General features: G+C 42.8%; 1 protein-coding gene across 1 annotated transcript; it reads left to right on the forward strand.

Annotated features, from left to right (window-relative positions):
• Nucleotides 1-274: 274 nt before the first annotated feature.
• LOC311004721 (protein NLRC3-like) lies at nucleotides 275-25,680 on the forward strand (the record flags this gene model as incomplete). Its single annotated transcript, XM_083996892.1, has 8 exons — nucleotides 275-518; nucleotides 656-691; nucleotides 862-1,745; nucleotides 1,794-2,746; nucleotides 2,860-3,025; nucleotides 16,943-17,079; nucleotides 17,172-17,345; nucleotides 25,623-25,680. The coding sequence occupies 8 exons, from the start codon at nucleotides 275-277 to the stop codon at nucleotides 25,678-25,680; spliced, it is 2,652 nt and encodes an 883-aa protein (XP_083853018.1).
• Nucleotides 25,681-26,088: the final 408 nt, after the last annotated feature.

Consider the following 26,088-nt stretch of genomic DNA (forward strand, 5'->3'; position numbering starts at 1 on the left):
ACACTGAAATACCTTCTGTCTGTTGTTGGCCATCACTGCTGTGAGTCACACTGATGTTTGTCCTGTGTAAAGATGGAGGACATTTCAGATTTATCCTACCAGTGTTAAATACTAAGTATAAGTAATTAACAAACATATTACAAATATTACAAGTATTAATTAACAAACCAGGGATGTGATGGCACTAAATAGAGTCACATCCCTTACCATGATAAATGGTGGTATCAGTCTTAGTGAAACAGTGTCACTGATCTGATTCTGTCAGGCAACAAAGATGGCGACGCCGGTGAAGGAGCAGCTGCTGCGGATTTTGATGAATTTGGGGAGTGCAGAGCTGCACCGCTTCCAGTGGTACCTGGAGAATGCTGACTTACTGGGTGGTTTCCCTGCCATCCCAAAGTGTGAGCTGGAGGATGCAAGAAGAGAGAAAACGGTGGACTTGATGGTCAACATGTACACTACTGATAAAGTTCTGCAGGTGGCAAAGTTCATTCTGAAGAAGATGGGAATTAATGAAGGTCAGTCATGGGAAGTGCAGCCAGTGTTTTACCTTTGTTAAACCTCTTGGCTTTGTAACTATTTCCACACAGAGGACAAAGTCAACTGGGTTGGTCCTGCTACTCCTCATGATTAATGATTCCCTTTCCTCCAACAGGACAAGACCCGTCAGCAGCAGCAGCAGCAGCAGCAGGTAAAGTTCAGCACCTTTTGTGAGGGGATGTCACATTTCACGGTTGTAGTCATCACCATGACTACATGAATTTAGATTCAAATATTTCTGTGTTTACATTCATTTACTATGACCTGTTGTTACGAGGACCTTTACCTTACTGTCCTATTACCTGTTGTTTATTCATTCAGAAGCTCTTTACAAATGCCAGCCTGAACTCAAAAACAAGCTGAAGAAGAAGTTCCAGTGTGTGTTTGAGGGCATCGCTAAAGCAGGACACCCAACCCTTCTGAACCAGATCTACACAGAGCTCTACATCACAGAGGGAGGGGCTGGAGGGGTCAATGATGAACATGAGGTCAGACAGATTGAAACAGCGTCCAGGAAACCAGACAGACCAGAAACAACCATCAGACAAGAAGACATCTTTAAAGCTCCACCTGGAAGAGACCGACCAATCAGAAGAGTGATGACAAAGGGAGTGGCTGGCATTGGGAAAACAGTCTTAACACAGAAGTTCACTCTGGACTGGGCTGAAGACAAAACCAACCAAGACATACACTTCACATTTCCCTTCACCTTCAGAGAGCTGAATGTGCTGAAAGAGAGAAAGTTCAGCTTGGTGGAACTTGTTCATCTCTTCTTCTCTGAAACCAAAGAAGCAGGAATCTGCAGCTTTGATCAGTTCCAGGTCGTCTTCATCTTTGACGGTCTGGACGAATGTCGACCTCCTCTGGACTTCCACAACACTGAGATCCTGACTGAGGTGACAGAGTCCACCTCAGTCAACGTGCTGCTGATCAACCTCATCAAGGGGAACCTGCTTCCCTCTGCTCGCCTCTGGATAACCACACGGCCTGCAGCAGCCAATCAGATCCCTCCTCAGTGTGTTGACATGGTGACAGAGGTCAGAGGGTTCACTGACCCCCAGAAGGAGGAGTACTTCAGGAAGAGGTTCAGAGATGAGCAGCAGGCCAGAGAGATCATCTCCCACATCAAGACATCACGAAGCCTCCACATCATGTGCCACATCCCAGTCTTCTGCTGGATCACTTCTACAGTTCTGGAGAAGCTGTTGAAGACCAGAGAGGGAGGAGGGTGGCCCATTATGGACATGTTGAAGACCAGAAGGAGAGGAAGGCTGGCCATTAGGGAGGTGTTGAGGACCAGAGAGGGAGGAGAGCTGCCCAAGACCCTGACTGAGATGTACATACACTTCCTGGTGGTTCATCTAAAACTGAAGAAGGTCAAGTATGATGGAGGAGCTGAGATAGATCCACACTGGAGTCCAGAGAACAGGAAGATGATTGAGACTCTGGGAAAACTGGCTTTTGAGCAGCTGCAGAAAGGAAACCTGATCTTCTATGAATCAGACCTGACAGAGTGTGGCATCGATATCAGAGCAGCCTCAGTGTACTCAGGAGTGTTCACACAGATCTTTAAAGAGGAGAGCGGCCTGTACCAGGACAAGGTGTTCTGCTTCGTCCATCTGAGTGTTCAGGAGTTTCTGGCTGCTCTTCATGTCCATCTGACCTTCATCAACTCTGGACTCAACCTGATGTCACAACAACAAACAACCTCCAAGAAGACTGAAACAACAGGAGTCAAATCTGCAGAGACAATCTTCTACCAGAGCGCTGTGGACGAGGCCTTACAGAGTCCAAATGGACACCTGGACTTGTTCCTCCGCTTCCTCCTGGGTCTTTCACTGGAGACCAATCAGAATCTCCTACGAGGTCTGATGACTCAGTCAGGAAATGACTCACGGTCCAATCAGGAAACAGTCCAGTACATCAAGAAGAAGATTGAAGAGATTCCCTCTGCAGAGAAAAGCATCAACCTGTTCCACTGTCTGAATGAACTGAATGATGGTTCTCTAGTGGAGGACATCCAACAGTCCCTGAGCTCAGGAAGTCTCTCCACACGTTATCTGTCTCCTGGTCAGTGGTCGGCTCTGGTCTTCATCTTACTGTCATCAGAAGAAGATCTGGACGAGTTTGACCTGAGGAATTACTCTGCTTCAGAGAAGGCTCTTCTGAGGCTGCTGCCCGTGGTCAAAGCCTCTAACAAAGCTCTGTAAGTGTAGAGATAGTTGGATTTATTCATCATTATATAAAAACCCTTCTGTCTTTCAACAGGACAGATAATAAACTCCTTTCTTCTTTAATTCCTCATGATCATCTCTTCAGACTGAGCGGCTGTAACCTCTCAGAGAGAAGCTGTGAAGCTCTGTCCTCAGTCCTTAGCTCCCAGTCCTCTAGTCTGAGACACCTGGACCTGAGTAGCAACAACCTGCAGGACTCAGGAGTGAAGCTGCTGTCTGGTGGACTGGAGAGTCCACACTGTAGACTGGAGACTCTCAGGTGAGGATCCATCCAGCTGTTTATCTGATGCCACTTGAACACAGCAGCAGGTGTTGACAGAGGGTTCCTGTGTGTTGTTGTGTGTGTTCAGTCTGTCAGGATGTCTGGTCACAGAGGAAGGCTGTGCTTCATTGGACATGTTCATGTTTTTAGTGAACGTTGAACTGAATGAATCAGTTTATAAATGATGAACCTGAGCAGTGTTCACTGTCCCCAGAGTGAACACTGCTCAGGTTTTATGACAGTTTTACATCCCGTCTCATGACGTCTCCATGGAGACGGCCGAGCATCACTAGTATGTTGCTGTGGTACAGACGGTACAGACACATCTACTACTGCTGAAGACAGTTTGTTTGAGTGTTTGATGAACAAACAAGTGAAAAAAGAAAAAAGCCCCTGGATATTTCCACATACAGTTTACCTTCACTACACCTGGGGTCTCATTTATAACCATTGCGTACGCACAAAACGGGCCTGAAAGTGGCGTACGTGACTTTCCACGCCAAGTTTGAGATCTATAAAAAACAAACTTGACGGTAGAATGTGCGCAGCCCTAAGCAAACTCTGACCGAGGCGTACGCATGGTTTGGAGGAAAATTGGAATTGGTGACACAGACGGTGTGGTGGTGAACTGAGGTCAGACTCAGGAAATGTAGAGTGAGAAGAACGATTATGCGTTAGATCCATGTTGCCACGGTGATTTAATTCAACAGCGCCCTTATTTTGCATCAGACTGGTGTTTCAGAAACATCTTCTTAGAATCTAACTTTAAATTCAAAATCAAAATTCCTTCTCTATATTTAATCACCACCATCTCTCCGTCATATTGTCCACTCCCAGAGCGCAGGAGGAGGAGAGGACGGCGCGGCTGCATGGGATAAATACATGGTGTAAATAACTATATGTTCCTATGATACTGTGAACATATGATCGAGGGTCAATTAAATCTCAAACCCTGGAAAAAAAATCCAGTAATCGTTCGCACAATTGTTACATTCTGTTTTCTTGTTATCAAGAGAAGTGTCATGTTTGATCATTCCTCAGAATGTAACTGATTCTGCTAATTATTCAAAGTTTTATCGATCAGTCTAATTACTGTAAATAATACAGCGGTGAGCCCCGTGCGTATGTAATTCTGCACCACGGCACCGCTGGAGGAGAAAGGAGGGAGAGGGAGACCATGATGAATGGTTAATAACTCGTTTCAGATTAAAACTGTTGTCATTGTTGTAACTGAGCCGGTGCATATTCTCATTTGTCCAGGTCATAGTATTTCAAAGGAGGTTAAATCGAAAGCAACTGGACTTAGTTATTTGTCTAGGAAGACGTTTCACCTCTCATCCAAGAGGCTTCATCAGTTCATGTACGCAGCTGACCAGGCTGGGACTGGTCCAACTATCTGGTGTGGAGACTCACTATTTAACCTCTTGTGTGGGCGTTTCACAAGGGTGATGATGTCACTGGTTCCCTTTTGTGCTCCAAGTGCCAACGACAGTAGTTGGAGTGACAGTCGTTGGTGGGAAGTTTTTTTCGACTTCGTTAGTGCCCTATTGTGTTCTAACGACAGTCGTTGGAGTCACTTGCCACTTGTGAACAGTAGTTGTTCTTTGAGGCTAGATTGTTGAGTCTCCTGGGAAGGGATGAAAGGGCAGCATTGTAAATTGGGGATAGGTGGTGTCTCAGACCTCCTCCCCTGTTGAGGGTTGGTTTTTCTACTTTTACAAAAATGGCTTCTTTAACTCCTCTTTCAAACCATCTGTCCTCTCTGTCTAGGATTTGGACATTGCTGTCCTCAAAGGAGTGGGCTTTCTCCTTGAGATGTAAATGAACAGCAGAGTCCAGTCCTGAGGAGTTTGCTCTCCTGTGTTGGGCCATGCGTTTATGCAGTGGTTGTTTTGTTTCTCCAATGTAGAGGTCTTTGCATTCCTCGTTGCATTGGACTGCATACACCAGATTGCTTTTGTGGGTGTGTGGTGTTCTGTCCTTGGGATGTACCAGTCTCTGTCTGAGTGTGTTGCTGGGTTTGAAATACACAGGGATACGGTGTTTGTTAAAGATCCTCCTGAGTTTTTCTGATACTCCAGACACATATGGAATGACTATGTTTTTTCTCTTGTTTTGTCTTTCTTTCTCAACCACTTTGCTGGTTTTCTTTCTGGAAGCAGCTGCAGTTTTCACAAAGGTCCAGTTAGGGTAACCACAAGTTGTGAGGGCGCCTCTCAGGTGCTTGTGTTCTGCCCCTTGGGCCTGTGAGCTGGTGGGCACGTTATCAGCTCTGTGTTGCAAAGTTCTGATAACACCAAGCTTATGTTCCAGAGGGTGGTGAGAGTCGAAAAGTAGATATTGGTCTGTATGTGTGGGTTTTCTGTATACCCCAATGTGGAGGCTCCTGTCCTTTTTCATATGGACGTCACAATCTAAGAAAGGCAGACTATTGTCCTTGACATCCTCTCTGGTGAACTTGATGTTTTTGTCCACTGAGTTAATGTGTTCGGTAAAAGCTTGCACTTCTTTGGTTTTGATTTTAACCCATGTGTCGTCCACATACCTGAACCAGTGGCTCGGTGTTGTTCCTTCAAAGGAGTTTAAAGCCTTGTTCTCTACCTCCTCCATGTACAGATTTGCCACAATAGGGGATACTGGTGAACCCATGGCACAGCCGTGTTTTTGTCTGTAAAATTTGCCGTTGAACTGGAAGTATGTGGTGTTCAGGCATAAATCCAGAAGCTGGCAAATATGTTCGGGTTTGAGTTTTGTTCGGTTTTGCAGGGAGTTGTCTTGTGTGAGTCTTTCCCTTACTGTGGCCGAAGCCTCCATAGTTGGAATACAGGTAAAAAGAGAAGTCACATCGTAGGATACCATAGTGTCATCTGGTTCCATTTGTATGTCCCGGACTTTACCCACAAAGTCTATAGAGTTTTGGATGTGGTGTGGGGTGTTCCCCACCAAAGGAGCCAAGATATTGGCTACGTGTTTGGCTATGTTGTAAGACCTCTACATTGGAGAAACAAAACAACCACTGCATAAACGCATGGCCCAACACAGGAGAGCAAACTCCTCAGGACTGGACTCTGCTGTTCATTTACATCTCAAGGAGAAAGCCCACTCCTTTGAGGACAGCAATGTCCAAATCCTAGACAGAGAGGACAGATGGTTTGAAAGAGGAGTTAAAGAAGCCATTTTTGTAAAAGTAGAAAAACCAACCCTCAACAGGGGAGGAGGTCTGAGACACCACCTATCCCCAATTTACAATGCTGCCCTTTCATCCCTTCCCAGGAGACTCAACAATCTAGCCTCAAAGAACAACTACTGTTCACAAGTGGCAAGTGACTCCAACGACTGTCGTTAGAACACAATAGGGCACTAACGAAGTCGAAACCAACTTCCCACCAACGACTGTCACTCCAACGACTGTCGTTGGCACTTGGAGCACAAAAGGGAACCAGTGACATCATCACCCTTGTGAAACGCCCACACAAGAGGTTAAATAGTGAGTCTCCACACCAGATAGTTGGACCAGTCCCAGCCTGGTCAGCTGCGTACATGAACTGATGAAGCCTCTTGGATGAGAGGTGAAACGTCTTCCTAGACAAATAACTAAGTCCAGTTGCTTTCGATTTAACCTCCTTTGAAACATTGTTGTAACTATGTGCCGAACCGGGTCCAGCATATGAGAGGGCAGCGCACTGGAACAACACCGCGTGTTCTCTGTGCCGCTGACGCCGTTAACAGCTGCAGCAACACGTCACGTCGCCACTTTCACACCTGCAGTTAATTCACAACACCGACAGAACAACAGCACGTCAGGCTCATTGACATGCAGATCACATTCATGTGGTGGTTTGCATTGACCATCTACGGTTAAAACAGGGCGTGTACAGGGCGGAACGTGAAGCGGATTCAGCTGCGCACACTTGTAGGAACTCTCTGATTTATAAAGGGAAGTTTGCTTGCAAGTGTGCGTACACAGGGTTTTATAAGTCTGAATATTTACTGGCACACGCAAAACTTGGCTGTTGGGCGTACGTACCCTTTTAGTAACGATCCCACGCACAGTTTTATAAATAAGACCCCTGGTCTTTCACTTTCAGCAGAACATGACTCAATGTTTATGTGGTAAAATATTTTCTCAATCTCAACATTTTGTTTTTTAGTTGTAAATGTAACTCATGTCTGTGATTCTTCAGGTTCATTAATTCATAGAGTTTGTTAGTGGCAGTGAGTAGAGGCTGGTGATGGAGGTAGAAGGAGGTTCTACTGAAAAACAACAGCTGATTATTTATTTTAAAAATGAACAGAACAAATGAACATGAATTAGTTCATTTTTCATCTATATGAACTGAACTTTTAAGGAGTTCTTTTTAAGTGTGAACTGACACAAACACTGACTGATGAAACTAAACTGCCTGTGGTGGTGGTTGCTCACTGAACATCTGAAGTGATGTGAACATTAAAACACTGATTCCAGGAATCTGTCCCAATATTTTATCTTTTGGAGAAAACAATATAGATGATGGTTGGTGTAGGTAGTGGATGATTTGTTCTGTACAATGAAATAATAAAGGAACATTACACATTATGACGTCAAATAATAAAGATAAATGAAGTTATTTTTCTTTAACTTTATTAACACATCCACAGTTTTGGACTCTCAGGTCTCTAATATGAGATAAAAATCAATATGATAACATTCAAACAACATGAGCAACGTAAATCAATAAAGAAAGGAAGTGAGGTCAGTACAGTCATGTTGTCTTCAGGCAAATGTTTGGAGGGAAAGAGAGGGTCAAAGGTCAGAGGGCGGGGTTATATCACCTTAGGGGGTGTGGTGAGGTGTGACTGTGGTGATGCAGGCAGTCTGTGATTTTTAACACTGTATTTATACAAACAACAACACAAATACATATATGATTATACAAAGATGAGTGAGAGATCACAGTATATAATCAAATCTATCTATAAATCTATTTACACAAAATGGAACATGTTGAGTAAGAAACACTGTAAACTCTCAGCTTTGTGTTGAAATGTTGTGTATTTATGATTCTAACCTGTTATTTCCTTCATATTGAGTATGTGAGTGTTTTTCCTTGAATTCCTCTTCAGACTGAGCGGCTGTAACCTCTCAGAGAGAAGCTGTGAAGCTCTGTCCTCAGTCCTCAGCTCCCAGTCCTCTAGTCTGAGACACCTGGACCTGAGTAACAACAACCTGCAGGACTCAGGAGTGAAGCTGCTGTCTGGTGGACTGGAGAGTCCACTCTGTAGACTGGAGACTCTCAGGTGAGGATCCATCCAGCTGTTTATCTGATGACACTTGAACACAGCAGCAGGTGTTGACAGAGGGTTCCTGTGTGTTGTTGTGTGTGTTCAGTCTGTCAGGATGTCTGGTCACAGAGGAAGGCTGTGCTTCATTGGACATGTTCATGTTTTAGTGAACGTTGAACTGAATGAATCAGTTTAAATGATGAACCTGAGCAGCATTCACTGTCACCAGAGTGAACACTGCTCAGGTTTTATGACAGTTTTACATCCCGTCTCATGACGTCTCCATGGAGACGGCCGAGCATCATTAGTATGTTGTTGTGGTACAGAGTCGGTACAGACACATCTACTACTGCTGAAGACAGTTTGTTTGAGTGTTTGAAGCAGTTTGATGAACAAACAAGTGAAAAAAGAAAAAAGCCCCTGGATATTTCCACATGCAGTTTACCTTCACTACACCAGGGGCCTCATTTATCATTGTGGATACACCTTTTTTTTTACACCCTTTTTCCCCCGTTTTGTGCGTGCGCACTTTTCTCCGCCAAATTTGGGATCTATCAAACCAAAACCTGACGGGGAAAAGTGCGGACATTTACACCCATTTTGACCCTGGCGTACCGTGATTTGCGCCTGTTTTGAGGAACAGGAGGAATTGGCGACACCGTTGCTGAGTCAGAGAACTGCAGTGTGAGAGGGAGAGAGGAGCGGAGTACATTTAGAAGAGCACAGTAAAACACTAAAAACATGTCGGCTAGGTTAATCCTCCAGTCAGTGCCCCTGACCAAAGGCACTGGCTCATAATCTGGAGTTGGTCCCCGGGCGCTGCACCGCGGCTGCCCACTGCTCCTCAGGGATGGGTTAAATGCAGAGAAAGAATTTCACTGTACTAGCTGTATATGTGACAAATAAAGTACCTTTACCTTTACCTTTAGGATTTTTTGAAGTAATTGTGGTAGTGGTGGACCGTTGATGCTGGCAATCCAACCCGCTCTATAATAACACTAGGCTCTATGTTAATTGATAAACAGAGCGGATTGAGGAGTTTGCTTTTTTGATTAGGCTATGTGTGACGTCCGACAAGGATCAAACCATCCAAGTTTAAAAACACATCGGCAGCAGCGCAAACTGATCTGCAGCTACTGAGACTGTTATTAATCTGTCACCTGAGTTAACGAGGTGCACGTGTGTTTGGAGCTGACGAGAGAATAAAGAGCGAGACGACGCGGCCCTGAGGAGGAACTGTGAAGGACTCTGTAATGGAAAATGACCTAAACCGAGAGCTGTAACTGTGTAGTGGGAAGGTCTGCAAAGTAATGGTAACTATTGTTGATTTAGCCTACATTGTTTTAACATCTAGGTGTAAAAAAAAAAAAAAAAAAAAGATTTTCTGGGATAAAGGGGCAGATTAGGAAGATTCTTCTTCTTTCTGCTCCCTTTTGTTGAGATTTGGGAGGTTTTGGTTTTTATTGTAGCTTATTAAAATGCAAGATCATTTTTCTGACTGATTTGTAGCCCGATATCGCCGTGTATCTGCTTTCGGAGAAGTTCCGCTTCTTTGCCCCGCCCTCCGCCCGTTGTCTCCGTTGTCACTTTGTTGTCACTTTGTAGCGGCTCCACAGAGCACATGGCTAATTAAATATGCACGTGCTGACCATATATGGCGTTCTGGGGGTGGAGTAAGAGTGTGCACCATTGGGTCCGGTGTGATTTACCAAAGGCAAATTGCGGAGAGTTGTGCGTACGCACAGTTTGATTGATCTGAAAAAGGTGTAAATATTTTGAGTGTATGCAATTTTCGTCTTTTCGCCGTACGCAAAAATGTAGTAGCAGTTTTACACCCTCTTTGATAAATGAGGCCCCTGGTCTTTCACTTTCAGCAGAACATGACTCATTGTTTATGTGGGAAAATATTTTCTCAATCTCAACATTTTGTTTTTTAGTTCTCAATGTAACTCATGTCTGTGATTCTTCAACAGCTGATTATTTATTTAAATGAACAGAACAAATGAACATGAATTAGTTCATTTTGATCTTTATGAACTGAACTTATACGGAGATATTTTTAAGTGTGAACTGACACAAACACTAACTGATGAAACTAAACTGCATTTGGTGGCAGTGGCGTCAATTCAGCCAAAGCTAAGGTATGGCAAGGTTACTAGTCACATGACTTAACTACAGTATCAATATGCCCAGCAAATAATCATCACAAAAGTCTGCTATGAAGCTTCTCTGTGTGGTTAGGAAAATTTAAACTTTTTCAAATGCAGCCTCACTCACATCCCGCTAACGTAACTGGACACAAACACTTAACTACGTACTGTGTTGATCAATTCAGTCAAATGCGCCTTCAGCAGTGTCATGTCAATAGAAACGAGGGGGCACGTGCACCCACAGACTTGAGGGATAATTTCTTTTTTCTTACATTACCTTACTTATTATTTTACCATCTAGCTATGATCAGTGGTCAAATTGAGTGAAATCTATTACAAATAATGGCAAGTACGCTCGCTTTTCCGCTGGTTTGCTAGCGATCCCTGGCCAAGTGCATTTGTTTTCAATGAAGCAGCAAAAAATCAATACATGGCCAAGTGCATCTGTTTACAAAGCCGGTGCATATTCTCATTTGCCCAGGTCATAGTATTTCAAAGGAGGTTAAATCGAAAGCAACTGGACTTAGTTATTTGTCTACTTGTCTACTTGTCTACATGGAGCGGTGCATCCATCTTATTGTTCCACATTGTTAACTCTTTCACTGCCAAAGACGAGTTATCTCGTCTTAGCGAATCCAAGCGTAGTCTGCCAAAGACGAGATAACTCGTCTTAGCGTTTTTTGAATGTCTTGCCCTACTCCTCTGTGAAGATCAGACTTGTATCATCAAAATAAAGTGCAGAAAAACACATTTGGATTGAGAGATATAAAAAATATAGCGTGTTTTTCCCCCCTCACGGAGCGGAGCGGGTGTCTGACTGCAGCAGGCGCCGCTCCGTGACACTCTGGCCGCCGGTGAGAGCTTCGGGGGCGGCGGCGGGGCTCATGGCGGCTCGGCAGCTCGTCGAAGCTCCGTGCAGCTCCGTGATACAAACCACAAACGTTAGTAACAACAGCCCCGTTGATCGCTCGTCATTAGTCGTCAAGAGCGTTTGGAAAGTCGCCAGATTTTGCGAGAAATCACTCGGATAGCAGCTTGAAAATCCCGCGATCTAGTGTGGATGATGAACGGATGGCGCCGGCGAACGTGACGAGAGCTAAAGGTGATGGGAGTGTCTGTTGTGAGCGTAGACTGTCTGTGGCTGTGGGTTCAGGGGGCACGTCAGCCAGAGCTGTAGGCTGTGTGTAGATGTGTGTGTGTGTGTGTGTGTGTAGATGTGTGTGAGACAGAGAGAGTGAGTGTGTGTGTGTGTGTAGATGTGTGTGAGACAGAGAGAGTGAGTGAGATCGCTGCCTGCTGACCAGAGCAACCTGGATCTGATCTAAAGCGCCGTGTTTCGGCTACAAAAACCTGTCGAACTGATCCGCGCACACACACACACAGACACACACGCACGCACACACACACATGCACACGCACATGCACACGCACACGTCACGTACGCACACACACTAAAAAAAAGGAAAGAAAAAGTTGTAACTCAAAGAAAAGATCAAGAAAAAAGGCTGCAGTAGTGTGTGTCAGTAGCTAAATGTTTTGTCTGTTGTCATCAAAAGTCATTTGTCAGTGTTGATTTTGTTGTTGTTTACAAGAGAACAACTGTACAGATGCTGAGGCGTCACTAAAGCAAAATATAAAGGAGCCAATTGTACTGATTCACCTGAAAATGACAGCCGACACAAAAACCTCTTTTTCTCAAGATTTTGGTGCCAAAATGGCATTTTGGGCTAAACTAACCTATATTCAACCGCCAATTTCACAAGACTGGAACAAGATAGAAACAAACAGGTTTTTTTGCTGGAAAGTAGAGACCCTAATCTTTCCTTTGATGGGTTGAATGTGTATGTAGTAACAGTACATAATATATGGTGGGTCTACGGAAATCAGTCAAAAAGCTGGAAAATGCCTGGCAAGCTGGAGGAAGCTGCTGTGAGAATGGCTGGCAGTCAAAGAGTTAACCAAGATAATGTTTCTGAAATTCAGTTTACCAGCTTTTCGGTCCCCAGCACTAGCCTTAGTGCCCAAAATAAGTGATTTGAGGGCATCCCACAAAAGATTTTGCACGCAATATGACATTCACCTTCACTGTGCCCCCACCAATTTTTGGGTTGCATGACGCCCCTGTGCGCCTTTAAGCATCCGTTTTCAGCACCATGGATAATAAGCGGCAGGGTTAGAGAGCAGTAATAGCCTTTCTGACAAACGCAATTTCACTCATTCTGTTCACTTCATTCACTATGTAATTGGAACAATATCACGTGAACATACCACCGTTGAAGTCCAAATGCAAAGAGGAGGGAGGGAAAAGAAGAGAGTAAGAGAGAGAGAAATCATATTTCCCTTAAACAGATCTATAAGAGGTACATTGGACCCATCACCTGCCTTTTTTCTGATCCAAAGTTCACTGCTTCCTTTTCATTTTACATCAGTTAGCTCAGCAAAACAAATTGCGCTAAAATGGCCTAGGTCTGACCACCGTCGTTATCGTTATCGTTATCGTCTCGGGCTGGGAGATACCACATTTGAAGATATGGAGGGGGGATAAGCCTACAAGCGTTGGGAAAGATAATACCTAGAAAAATCGATTGTGTTGTTCTGATTTTCATTTGTAGTTAAAGGGATAGTTCACCCTAGAATGATATTTCGCTCATTATCTACTCACCCTCATGTTGACTAAGGGCTGGAAGAATTTTCAGAGTCCACCGTCCAAGCATGTTTGTAGCATTAGCTCCTTGTCCGGTCTTCCGCTGCCAGCGCGCATGCGCAAGGTTCGCACTGATACTGAGACCGACTGAGACTCGAGTCGGTCTCAGTGCGAACCTTGCGCATGCGCGCTGGCAGCGGAAGACCGGACAACAGACGCTAGGAGCTAATGCTACAAACATGCTTGGAATGTGGACTTATTTAATTTTTTTCGGGACAATTACGCAATTTGGGGCTTCAGCACAAGACGGACATTACATACGAGCATCATGGAGGTATTTGGATGTTTTTTTGTGTGTGTTTTTTTACGAAGAGCTCTGGTGTCCCTTTGCTACCGTGGCATTGAAATGCACTGCTACGCCAAGACCCCCTGTAACTCAGAGAAGGGACGGTGGACTCTGAAAATTCTTCCAGCCCTTAGTCAACATGAGGGTGAGTAGATAATGAGCGAAATATCATTCTAGGGTGAACTATCCCTTTAATTTATATGTATTAAATAATAGAATAATAAATACAAATTGACACAGAGTAATTCCATAAATCTATTAAAAAATACAAAAAAAAACGAACATTTACATTTCCCCCTGGAGCCAAGGTGTGGCAGCTGCCATACCTTGCCATACACACAGGGTATAAAATTAACTTTTTGACCTACCTGCCAATGGCAGGTAGCTCAAAAATTTTACCGGCCAAAATATGTTTTCACCGGCCACTGGACTGCTCACAATACAAAGTCATTAAAATCAGCAGTGTTTTCCCCATTGCATTATAGTTAGGCAGCTATCTTATAGTAACAACACACACCTGCCTCCTAAACTAAATTGGTGCAATAAATATATACAGTATATAAAAAAATATGTTTAGATTAGCTGATGGAATGACAACAGACATTACATAAATAGGCTTTCAGAGGAAGATAGTGATGTGAGTTTTGAAACTTGGCCTACATTTAATTCAGACTGAATAAGTGGTGTGAACAAAGGTTTTTTTGTTGTTGTTGTTTTTTTAAATGTAGATTGCCTACTGTTCATCCTACAGTAGCCTATAGAAGGATGCAACTTTCTTTTGAAATATCAAACAAAGAGAACTATGGACTGTGGGAGTTTGAATAGCCTAAATACAGAAGTTATCATGACGTGAATCATATGTTGCGGTAAAAAAGAAAAAAGAAAAAAAAAAGACCGTTGATTCGGTGGAAACCCGGCTTTACGGGCGGGGGCTGCGGGGGTAGGCTATAGGCTACTTTATGGCCCAGAGTGTCACTGACACTGTCGAGCCCAGTGTTTGTGTTTTGATCACAGACGAGAGTGGCAGAAATTCAGTTTCACCTGATCACGGGCAGAGTCGGCACCTCTTCACAGGATTGCGAGCGGGGTGATGCTGCATTCAAGTGAACTCGGAAATACGAGACAAACCCGGTCCCGTATTGATGCAAAACAGGACGGGGTTATTTAATCTGCAAATGCGGGATGATTCCATATAGTCGGGGACATGTGGTAACCCTGGTAACCTTACCTCTCACCATCGTGATGTGTCGCCACATAAACACTTTACAAACTAACGTCGCTCGCCTCTGACCGCCTCCTCTGAATGACCGACTGAACGCGAACGTTACAGCAGCCGAAAACTTGATACATTTTCTTAATGTTGAATCACGGAGGATAACGGGACAACTCTGACATTCGAAACACAATGGGTCTCATTCATGAAACGTGAGTAAATCTGTGTGTAGATTTGCACATAAAAGCTCACTCTACTAAAACTCTACTCCGGATTCATGAACGGTGCGGGAAACTCAGATTTGATCGTAAACACGTGTGTAAGATGATGAATGCCAACCCATCGTAAACTAACAACACGCCCCCGTGATCAGCAATTAGCATAGATCTCCATACATGAATAGCCATATAAGGAGATCCTGACCACCATATTAGGAGGCAGGTGCATCCTGCTCACCTGCAGCCATGACGCAATCAAGGAAAGAGGGAGAGAGAGAAAAAAAGAGAAAGATTGCGGATCGAAGTCATTTTGGGTGAAGTGGAGTCCAGAAAAAATATTTAATTCTCTTCTGTTAGTAGTGGTGTGATTGGGACAGGTCAAAGGCTGGCGGGAAGTAACAGATTTAGTGAATTAAGTAGGCCTATCCTTGGTTGATTAAAGAACCGTTTAAGAAGTAAAGCCAGAATAGTTCGATATGAAACATGAAAAAATAAAAAAATAAATACGCACAACTACAGAGCTACAGCAGCAACGGGAGGAGGAGGCTCTTCACAGCCTCAGCTGTAGAGGAACATGGTTGTATGAACACATGAAGTTATATAAGCAGGTTATATTGTTAGAGATGAACCAGCCGTCTGTCTCAGCTCCATCCAAACCGGTGCCGACTGCGCTGCTGCGCAGGGTGAAGTGTGCGCCCACCGAGTGTGTACTGTAGCAACACAAAAAAGTTTTTTCCAGTTTTATATCAGAGTATTATAATCATAAAATGGAGCCTTGACGTGTTTGTGCGTGTCCGATCCCTAAAACGTCTCTCTCTCCAAATATTTCTAATTGTTTGTCATGTTTAAATTACGTGTTTCAAAGGCGTCGGCGTATTTTGAACATGAGAGAGAGTAATACGGATTAAAATTGTAATTTTCAACAGTAACAAGCAGTATTTATTTGCATTCCTACATTTACACAAGCGCTACACACAGTCCAGAGCAGTTGTAGATTTTGTGAGTAGCTACGAAAAAATCAGCACTACTAAAAGATTGATGAATGCGGAAATCCACGTAAATTTGCGATGCTCAGGGTTTACACACAAATCCGTGCTGCTCACGTTTCATGAATGAGACCCAGTCAGTGGATCTCCTGTAGCTGTAAACTGTGTTCGTTTCACTGTTCAGCATTTATGATGACTATTATATAGTGAAGTTGGCATATTCCAGCTGCCGGCCAATGGCGAGTGGCCTAATAATTTTACTCGCCAAATCATATTTTTACCCGCATTTGGCGAGTGGCGGGTGCTAATTTTAAACCCTGCATACACAATTGACGCCCCTGTTTGGTGGTGGTGGCTCACTGAACATCTGAAGTGGTGTGAACATTAAAACACTAATTCCAGGAATCTGTCCCAATATTTTATCGTTTGGAGAAAACAATATAGATGATGGTTGGTGTAGGTAGTGGATGATTTGTTCTGTACAATGAAATAATAAAGGAACATTACACATTATGACGTCAAATAATAAAGATAAATGAATTTTTTTTTTTTTTAACTTAATTAACACATCCACAGTTTTGGTGATTCACTTTAAGGTCAAACTCAGGTCTCTAGTATGAGATAAAAATCAATATGATAACATTCAAACAACATGAGAAACTTAAATCAATAAAGAAAGGAAGTGAAGTCAGTACAGTCACATCAGGTGCGTTCGAGATGAACTGAGCCTCGCCTGGAAGGTCGGCGAGAGCAGGCGGCAGCAGCAGAGGGCTGTGTGACTGTGGTGATGCAGGCAGGGTGGAGTCTGTGATTTTAACACTGTACAAACAACAAAACAAATATATTCATATATGATTATACAAAGATGAGTGAGAGATCACAGTATATAATCAAATCTATCTATAAATCTATTCATACAAACTGGAACATGTTGAGTAAGAAACACTGTAAACTCTCAGGTTTGTGTTGAAATGTTGTGTATTTATGATTCTAACCTGTCATTTCCTTCATATTGAGAATGTGAGTGTTTTTCCTTGAATTCCTCTTCAGACTGAGCAGCTGTAACCTCTCAGAGAGAAGCTGTGAAGCTCTGTCCTCAGTCCTCAGCTCCCAGTCCTCTAGTCTCAGACACCTGGACCTGAGTAACAACAACCTGCAGGACTCAGGAGTGAAGCTGCTGTCTGGTGGACTGGAGAGTCCACACTGTAGACTGGAGACTCTCAGGTGAGGATCCATCCAGCTGTTTATCTGATGACACTTGAACACAGCAGCAGGTGTTGACAGAGGGTTCCTGTGTTGTTGTTGTGTGTGTTCAGTCTGTCAGGATGTCTGGTCACAGAGGAAGGCTGTGCTTCGCTGGCCTCAGCTCTGAGCTCCAACCCCTCCCATCTGAGAGAGCTGAACCTGAGCTACAATCATCCTGGAGCCTCAGGAGAGAAGCTGCTGTCTGCTGGACTGGAGGATCCAGACTGGAGACGGGACTCTCTCAGGTATGGAGAGGCTGCTGCAGCCACACTCACTGTCTGATAGAGGAGGAGGAGCTGGAACATTTTCTATGGCCCCGTTCACACCTGGTATGAACATCTGTCTCAGGTGATCCATGCATTGATGACATCAGATCCCATCACTCAGACCATCTCCAGAGGTGGTGTAGGCCACAGTGAAGCTCCGCCCACTCCACTGACGTCCTCTGTCTCAGTCTGACTCGTCCCAACACAGTTTATACTGAAGCCAAAATCTGTGTTTCAAACATGAGCTGTGCAGCTTTCATCAGTCACAGTGATGAACTACTGCTCTGAGTCTCTCCAGATGTTTGGATCAGACTTTATTTCAGAGTGTATCAGGAAACATTTCAGCTGCAGCTGGTTGAACTGCTCCTGAACCAACAGAGTGTTTGACCTGAACAGTCCCAGAGACTGTAGACACCTGTTGAGTGAGGACACACTAACAACAACACAGCAACAAGAATCAAAGCATGTCCACTGCTCAGAGACATTCGTCTCCCAGCGTCTCCAACCAAGGAGGAAATGAGAGACAGAAACCAGGCGGCACCATCAGGTCTCTGTCTGGTCAGATATTGATGATCAATAATCAGCTCAGTCTCTCTGAGATCCTGGTCTTGTCCTGATGAGATGTGTTGTTGTGTTGAGGAGACAGTAAATCACAGTGTGACACCCAGATGTCCTCACTGTCCAGAGGCCTGGAGCTGTCCATCAGAAGACAGTGAGTGTAGTGAACAGTGTAATAATCAGTGTTTGTGGCTGAATGTGTGTGTGATCAAACAGCTGTTTTCAGACTGTGTGTGTGCTGACTCCAGATCAGATGAAGCCACAAAGTGGCTCCTTAATGAAAGTCTCCAGCAGCTGGAGCTTCACTTCCTGTCTGAGTCCATGTGCTCTGAGCTGAGCCTGCTTCTCTCTGCTCTACAGTTTCTCTGCTTCCTCTGGACTCTGACTTCAAGTCCAGTCAAAATGTGTGGACAGGTTTGATGGAGCTCAGGACTGGTCCTGAGGACGGCTGCTTTATTCCACATGATGTGACTGATCTCAGTGAGTCAGTGTGTTGCAGCTGATCTGTGTGAAGAGCAGAGAAGAACAGAGTCATTGATCATGAGATCCTGATCCGTCCTGTCACTGTGATCAGATGGTTTCTATTAGAGCTCCTTCATCCACTCACTGCTGCTGTGGCTCCTGTGGAAACCTGCTCACAGCCTCATTCTTCAGCTTCCTGTGGAGTTTTCTTCAAACAAACACAAGTTGTGTTCACACTCAGTGTTTCTCACTAAACTCACTGTGTGTTTCACTGAGCTCTAACAAACGTGTTGAGTGTGTTTCCTTCCTCATCAAACACTGAAACCACACTGCAAAAATTCAAAATCTTACCAAGAATATTTGTCTTATTTCTAGTCAAAATAAATCTAATTATACATAAAATATATAAAATAAGCCTCATCACATTTTAAAAGTAGCTTGTTTTTAGACACTTTTTAAATTTTTTAAAGCAAATTTTCCACTTTAAATAAGTAGAAAAATCTGACAGTGGAGCAAGTTTTTCTTTCTTATTACAAGCACAAAAAACTTGCTTTCACTGGCAAATTTTTCTACTTATTTCAAGTGAAAATTAGTTTGAAACAAGTGAAAATGATCTAAAAACAAGTTGATTTTAGGTGATGAGTCTTTTTTAAAGTGGAAAGAGATTAGTTTTGACTAGAAATGAGACATTTTGACAAGAAATAAGACAAATATTCTTGGAAAGATGTAGAGTTTTTGCAATGCATCCACTCTTCACAGCTGCACACTTCTTTCCTGGTGCATTGTGGGATATCTGGGCTGGTCAGCTCCACCTGTTGTGTCTTCATCTTCTTTGCTGTGACGTGTGTTTGTGCAGCTTGAGAGTCAGAGAGTGAAAGTGTGTGTCTCACACTGCAGTGACATCAGATGGAGAAAAGACATGATGAAGTGTTTCCTCCTGGTCTCCTCCTGCTCTGTATCATCACTAGATAAAGACTCCAGCTCCTTCTTCTCTGTGCTCAGTGTTCATCCATACATACCAGCCTCCATGTGAACACAGTGATAAAACAGTGTGTGTGTGAGAGCCATGTAATGTCCATGTGTGCATGCTGACAGAGAAGGTGCTGCTCTGACCCCCCTCCTCCTTTCAGGGTGGAGCCTGCTGGAGTCCCATGGTTGACACCAGGTCTGAGGAAGTGTAAGTCTGTTTTTACTTTGATTCATGGAAACGAGGGATGCACATGTTGAACCGTTTAACCGTTAACTGATAACAAGAACTTTGACAGATTAATACTATCAGTTTTTTATTTATTTATTAGCTCCTTGTCGTCAACTCATGGGGGCGTGTCGACACGTGCAGATTTCCACGTGCCTTCAGTCATATCTCGCGGTAAAAAGTTCCACAGGAGGACTGACAGTATGTGCAGCAGCCCCCATGAAGGAAGATCAGACCATAAATGTAGCTACACAGATATAGATGTGCATCACCGTAACAACGGCGCTGAAAATAAAAATAAATAAATAATTAAAAGAGGAGGCTGATGCAGCTCTCCTGCAGCTCCACAGAGGAGCTCTGCTGCTCCTTCAGTCTGGTGTTTGGCTGCACTTTGTAACTAAAACAGTTCTACACTGGACGATCTAACCTCCATATGAGCGATCAGCTGAGACAGAGCAGAGTGGATGTGGCACTGATCAGCTGTCACAGCGCACGTGTGTATTTAACGGCAAAAAAAAAATTGAACCGTCTTAATCTTATCGGTTAACGGTTAATAATCAGTTAATGAGCGTTGGTTATCGGTCAGAAAAAAAATTCAAAATGTGCATCCCTACTGGAAACAAAGCAGCACATTCAACCATCTTCACACTGTCACATCACTGACCTCATGAGTCTTCATCAAACTGTCAATAACTGATCAATGATCAATAACTGCAGCTGTGTCTTGTTCTCTCCATCAGATTCCTGTCGACTCACAATCGACACAAACACAGTGAACACAAAGATCAAACTGTCTGACAACAACAGGAAGGCGACAGGTGTGGAGGAGGATCAGTCATATCCTGATCATCCAGACAGATTTGACCACTGGTCTCAGCTGCTGTGTTCAACTGGTCTGACTGGTCGCTGCTACTGGGAGGTCGAGAGGAGAGGAGGGGTTTTTATATCAGTGAGTTACAGAGGAATCAACAGGAAAGGAAACAGCAGAGACTGTGTGTTTGGAGGGAACGATCAGTCCTGGAGTCTGTTCTGCTATGATGGTGGTTACAGAGTCTGGCACAATGACAGAGAGACACCTATCACCTCCTCCTCCTCCTCCTCCTCCTCCTCCTCCTCCTCCTCTGTCTCTAACAGAGTAGCAGTGTATGTGGACTGTCCTGCTGGCTCTCTGTCCTTCTACAGAGTCTCCTCTGACTCACTGATCCACCTCTACACCTTCAACACCACCTTCACTCAACCTCTCTATCCTGGGTTTAGACTCTATCCTGTTTCCTCAGTGAGTCTGTGTTGAGTGAAGCAGAGTCTCCTCCTGTCACAGAAACCTTCTCTCTGTTGAACAGACAGTTCAGTCTCTACACGTCTGTCTCTGTCTCTCACTCACGTCGTCTTCACAGGACAGAGATGAACACAGTTTAATAATGAACTCATCAGCGTCACGGTAACAGAAAAATCACTGGGACCTGAAAAACAAGAAGAAGTTTACGAGAATCACTGAGAAGAGTTTAAACAACCAACTGATTTAATCCATGAATGTAAATAATCTGATGTGAAATAAACAACAACGTGATTTAATAAAGAATCAGTAAATAAATGAATTAATAAACAAACATTTACATGTCGACATTTATTACTGGATTTATTTTGAGATTCATTTCCTGGCAGATTTTAATTCATTCATCAAGTTTTGACTAAAATGTCTCTCCATAGGCGTCAACGTCTTATTCTGAAATTGTTCACTGCTGCCAATGTGTGACTTTACTTTGTAGAATGTTTATCAGTTGTTTTTTCTCTAGTTGTTAAAGGGATAGTTAACCCAAAATTCAAATTTCACTCATTATCTACTCACCCTCATGTCGACTAACAGCTGGGAGAAGTTTCAGAGTCCTCTGTGCCTTCTCTCAGTTACGGGGGGGTCCACGCAGCAGTATTTGTCCATATAATGGTTGTCAATGGATACCAACTTTCTTCGTAACAAAAAGACACACCAAAAAACATCCAAATACCTCCATAGTGCTCGTCTGTAATGTCCCTCTTGTATTGAAGCCCCTTGTATTTAACTACATCATAAAAATAAAACTGTTTAACTTTATTTCCTGGACTGTCATCATTTATGCTAATTACCTGTAGTGGGAATAACAGTTGGATTGTTTCAGTGGCATTTTGTAAAGTGTTTGATAAAAACAAAAGTTTTTTTCTGTTGGTCCTGCCCACAGTTAAAGCTACTGCAGGTATATTTATAACATCATACAAGCTTACTATAAAAAAAAAACAAAAAAACATTGAAAAATTAGAAAAGTAGCGTTTTATTTAGCCTAATATATAAAGAAAGTGACTAAACCTCCATAAATTAATTTTCCTTTGGGGTTAATAAAGTAATTCTTATCGTATCTTAAAGTCCAAATGTAGGTGTAGGTAACCCTTTTTTCTTATTCTTATTATTCATTAATCATACTCTATTACAAATACTGCTTTCTTTTTATTGCTGTTGCTCTTTATTATCTGTGCTATACTGTACTTCCTTTACTGTTGTCTGCTGCTGCAACCTTGTACATTCCCCCACTGTGGGACAAATAAAGGATGATCTTATCTTAACCCTAACCCCTAACCCTATAACTAAACTTACATAATATTATTTATAGTGTTTCTAATGGTTCTTCTCCCTGGCTTTGTGGAGACGACCACAGCCGTGATGTTTGTCTTTGCCTCATAAAGCAGGTCAAAGGTCAGAGAGGACTGAGGCCTTGAACTGAGCCCACTGGCAGCAGAGACATTTACAAACCACAGGTCTATTCTTACCACTCACATGATGAACCTATTTCTGTGCTGTCAGGTAGGGAGGGGGGAGGGGGGGGGGGGGGGGGGGATGGGGGTCAGATGATCTATCTCTACAGATCACAGATAAATAAACACACACAGACAAAAACATCAATCATTTATAATATATATTTTAATTTTTGTAGAAAAAATAGTTTATAAATCATGCAGTCGGTTCATCTCTGGAGCCATCTCACATTCAACACATCATCATCATCATCATCATCATCATCATCATCATCATCATCATCATCATCATCATCATCATCATCATCATCATCATCATCACAAACACTCCCCACATGAAACTCAGATTAGAACCGTTCTCTTTAAAAGCAGTGAATATAGTTCTTTCTTATGTGATCGTCTCAAAACCGATATTTACACTTGAACTAAGTCATAAATATGATAAAATGAGAATAATGTTTACAAATGAAGATAAATACGCTGCCAGGAGGCCAGGAGGAGGCACTGTATCTATTAAACAGCTGAGAGATTAAAGGGATAGTATCATTTTTTAAAAGTGGGGTTGTATGATCTACAAATAGCCCCTAGGTACTTTAATTGCAGTAGAAGACTCTCTGCACTCCTCCCGTTAGCAACGCCAGCCCATAATAGCCCTGCCCAGAGATTTACTGTGTTTTTCCTGCACTTTGAAGGGCTGGAAAAAATTATATTATAGTGAACAATGGAACTGTGTATTTCTTTCCAGGTAAAACCTCTTTTAGGCCGTGAAAATAGGCCGTTTCTTTGGGTCTGTTCACAACACTGTATGTTGTAAATCTCTGGGCAGGGCTATTATGGGCTGGCGTTGCTAACGGGAGGAGTGCAGAGAGTCTTCTACTGCAATTAAAGTACTTAGGGGCTATTTGTAGATCATACAACCCCACTTTAAAAAAAATGCTACTATCCCTTTAAAGTAAAAACTCTTCACTTTGACTCCAGCTCAAAAAACATAAGAATAAAAACTATTTCTTTACTTCTTTGAGCTGCAGAGGTCAGACACTGCAGCTGCTGCTACTTCCTGTTTGAGATCAACCAATAACAACTCTTATAATAACCATAATAATAATAATAATAATACATCAGCTAAAAGCAGCATCAATAACAACAGCTTGAAGATTTGTATTTATCAAGGTTTCAAACCAGCGACCAGATTAAATCTGGCATGGATTTGATTCTCTATCACAGTCTAAACATCGTCACTGTCTCAGTCTTGTATCATCAACAGGTTTCCTGTCACATCGTCTCTGTTTGTGTATTTATATACAACAGATACATCACATTGTTGGTATTGTTAGTGACGGTGGGTTTTCACACTTGCTCAGCTGCATTTCAACAATAACACTTACACTGCTCTTATTGCACACATGAGAAAAAACAACACAAACACCCTTTAGCTTTGTAATAATTCAGCAACTCTTATGTCCAGCATCGCTCTCTAATAATAATGACCAGAGCATAGTGTAACAGGAAGAAGAAGAAACAAAACACTGCCCCCTACTGAGCAAAAAGTAGTAGTTACAGTACAGTTAGTCCGTCTGTCTAACCTGCCTCTGCCCTTCACTCTTATATTTATATTTATATTTATATTCTACTATAATATACAACTTGTGTTTGTCTGTGCAGATGAAGAAGTATTTAAACCACGGTGTGCAGGTTAGTAGCTGAGCCTCGTCTCTGGTTTTATACCATGACGTCATGGTTTTAAAGATTAACAATCTATATATTGATTGATTGTAACAGGAGGAATCCTGACACCAGCGATATGGATTTAAGTTCCCTGATGTAACGACGTCGACTTTACAACAGGAACAGAGTGAAAATATGTTTAGTTAAAGGTAGATTATTAAAAACAGATATAAACCAGCCAAAAAAAAAAAAAAGTAATGGATCCCTAACAACAACACATTGACATTTACACTGGTTAATGTTTGATGGGGAGTCTGAAGTCACACCTGGTTTAGTTTCTATTAGATACCTGAGCAGAACCTGAACAGTCCGGTGCAGTCAGATCAGATCTGGTCTGAGTTGTTGCGTTGTGCCCTTCGTCACAGACCATCATCAAGGTTTCTTAGTGTGTTTGTATTGGACCCTGGTCGTACAGCGATTGGTGCAGCCGACTGTGTCATCACATCATCATCATCGTCATCATCATCAAAGTCTGAGGCCCTGGGGGCTTGAAAACGCAAAAAAGTGACACTGCCACCTCGGCGCCTGGCGTGCTACAACATTCAATTCCACAGACTTCTGCGTCGCCGTGTGCACGCGGATTTCCACCCTAGAAACGCTCGTCTAAACACGGAATAAGAAGTGAGAACGCAACAACGCCACTTTACACTGCAAAAACTCAAAATATTTCCAAGAATAATTGTTTCATTTCTTGTCCAAATGTCTCATTTCTAGTCTAAACTAATCTCTTTCCACTTTAAATAAGACTCATCACCTAAAAATTTACTTGTTTTTAGATCATTTTCACTTGTTTCAAACAAAATTTCAGTGAAAGCAACTTGTTTGTGCTTGTAATAAGGAAGAAAAACTTGCTCCACTGTCAGATTTTTCTACTTATTTCAAGTCAAAATAGACTTGAAAGAAGTAAAAAGTGTCTAAAAACAAACTACTTTTTGTGTGATGAGTCTAACCCTAACCTCTAACCCTTATTTTAAGTAGAATGAGATTGTTTTGCCTAGAAATGAGACAAATATTCTTGGTATTTTGAGTTTTTGCAGTGCAGGGTTTTCTGTTCAGACCCTTTCCGTGTGAACGTACTCTTTAACGGGTCAATAATGAAAAGCAGGAGTTCCTCTCAGCTCTCAGCTTCCTGTCTGATCCTCTCAGCTAATTATTATTATTACATTCAGTCTGTTATCTCCTTGACAACATCCAGAAGCTTCACCTCAGACTCTGCACAGAACGTGTTTTTTCTCCCTTTGTTGTGTAGAAACTGAATATTCAGAGGTTTTCTGACTCTTGAAGACATTCCTCATCTGTCATGGTCGTTTTCAGACCAAAATAACTGATCAATTAATCAATATAATGATCGATCGGTGATGAGATAGTTGCGTGGTGTCGCTGTCATTAACTACATCTGGTCCATGTTATGTATACACTCTCCATAAACGGGTGTTTTATTTTGAAGGGTGCCGTCCGTGCCGTCTTTTCAAAGTAAAGGTCAGCGCAGGTTCACAGGTTTACAGATGTGATGACACATCTGCTCGACCAATCAGGACCGACAGCGGCGCTCGCTCCGCCTCACGCTCGCAGCGCCAGGCGGCTCTCGGGTGATGGAGGTGTTCAGCACCGAGGTGGATCTGACCTCTGATCAGGTCGCTGGGAGTGAGTTTGGTCGTTGCAGAGAAATAAAAGGCACTGACATGAACATTCAGTTGAACTCAGGTGTTCTCTCTACTAGGGATGTCACCATTACTTGTTTTTCACAATTAATGTGGTATTAAACACCACAATTAATTGATCGTAAATATTCCTAAATACCGTCACTTTCCAAAAAAAAGATTATGTAGGAACCGTATCGGCAGATGTGCACCAAAGTAAAGGTAAATGCTCAGATACTGGTCCATACGCAACACTGAATTGGTAGGAATTTAAATGCTAGAGTCAGTGTCATTTGTAATAATAAAAAAAAAGGATTAAAATTAACTTCAACATTTGGTATAGATAGAGACAATTAATTAA

Source organism: Trachurus trachurus, assembly GCF_905171665.1.
Source record: "Trachurus trachurus genome assembly, chromosome: 21".
Lineage (NCBI taxonomy): Eukaryota > Metazoa > Chordata > Actinopteri > Carangiformes > Carangidae > Trachurus > Trachurus trachurus.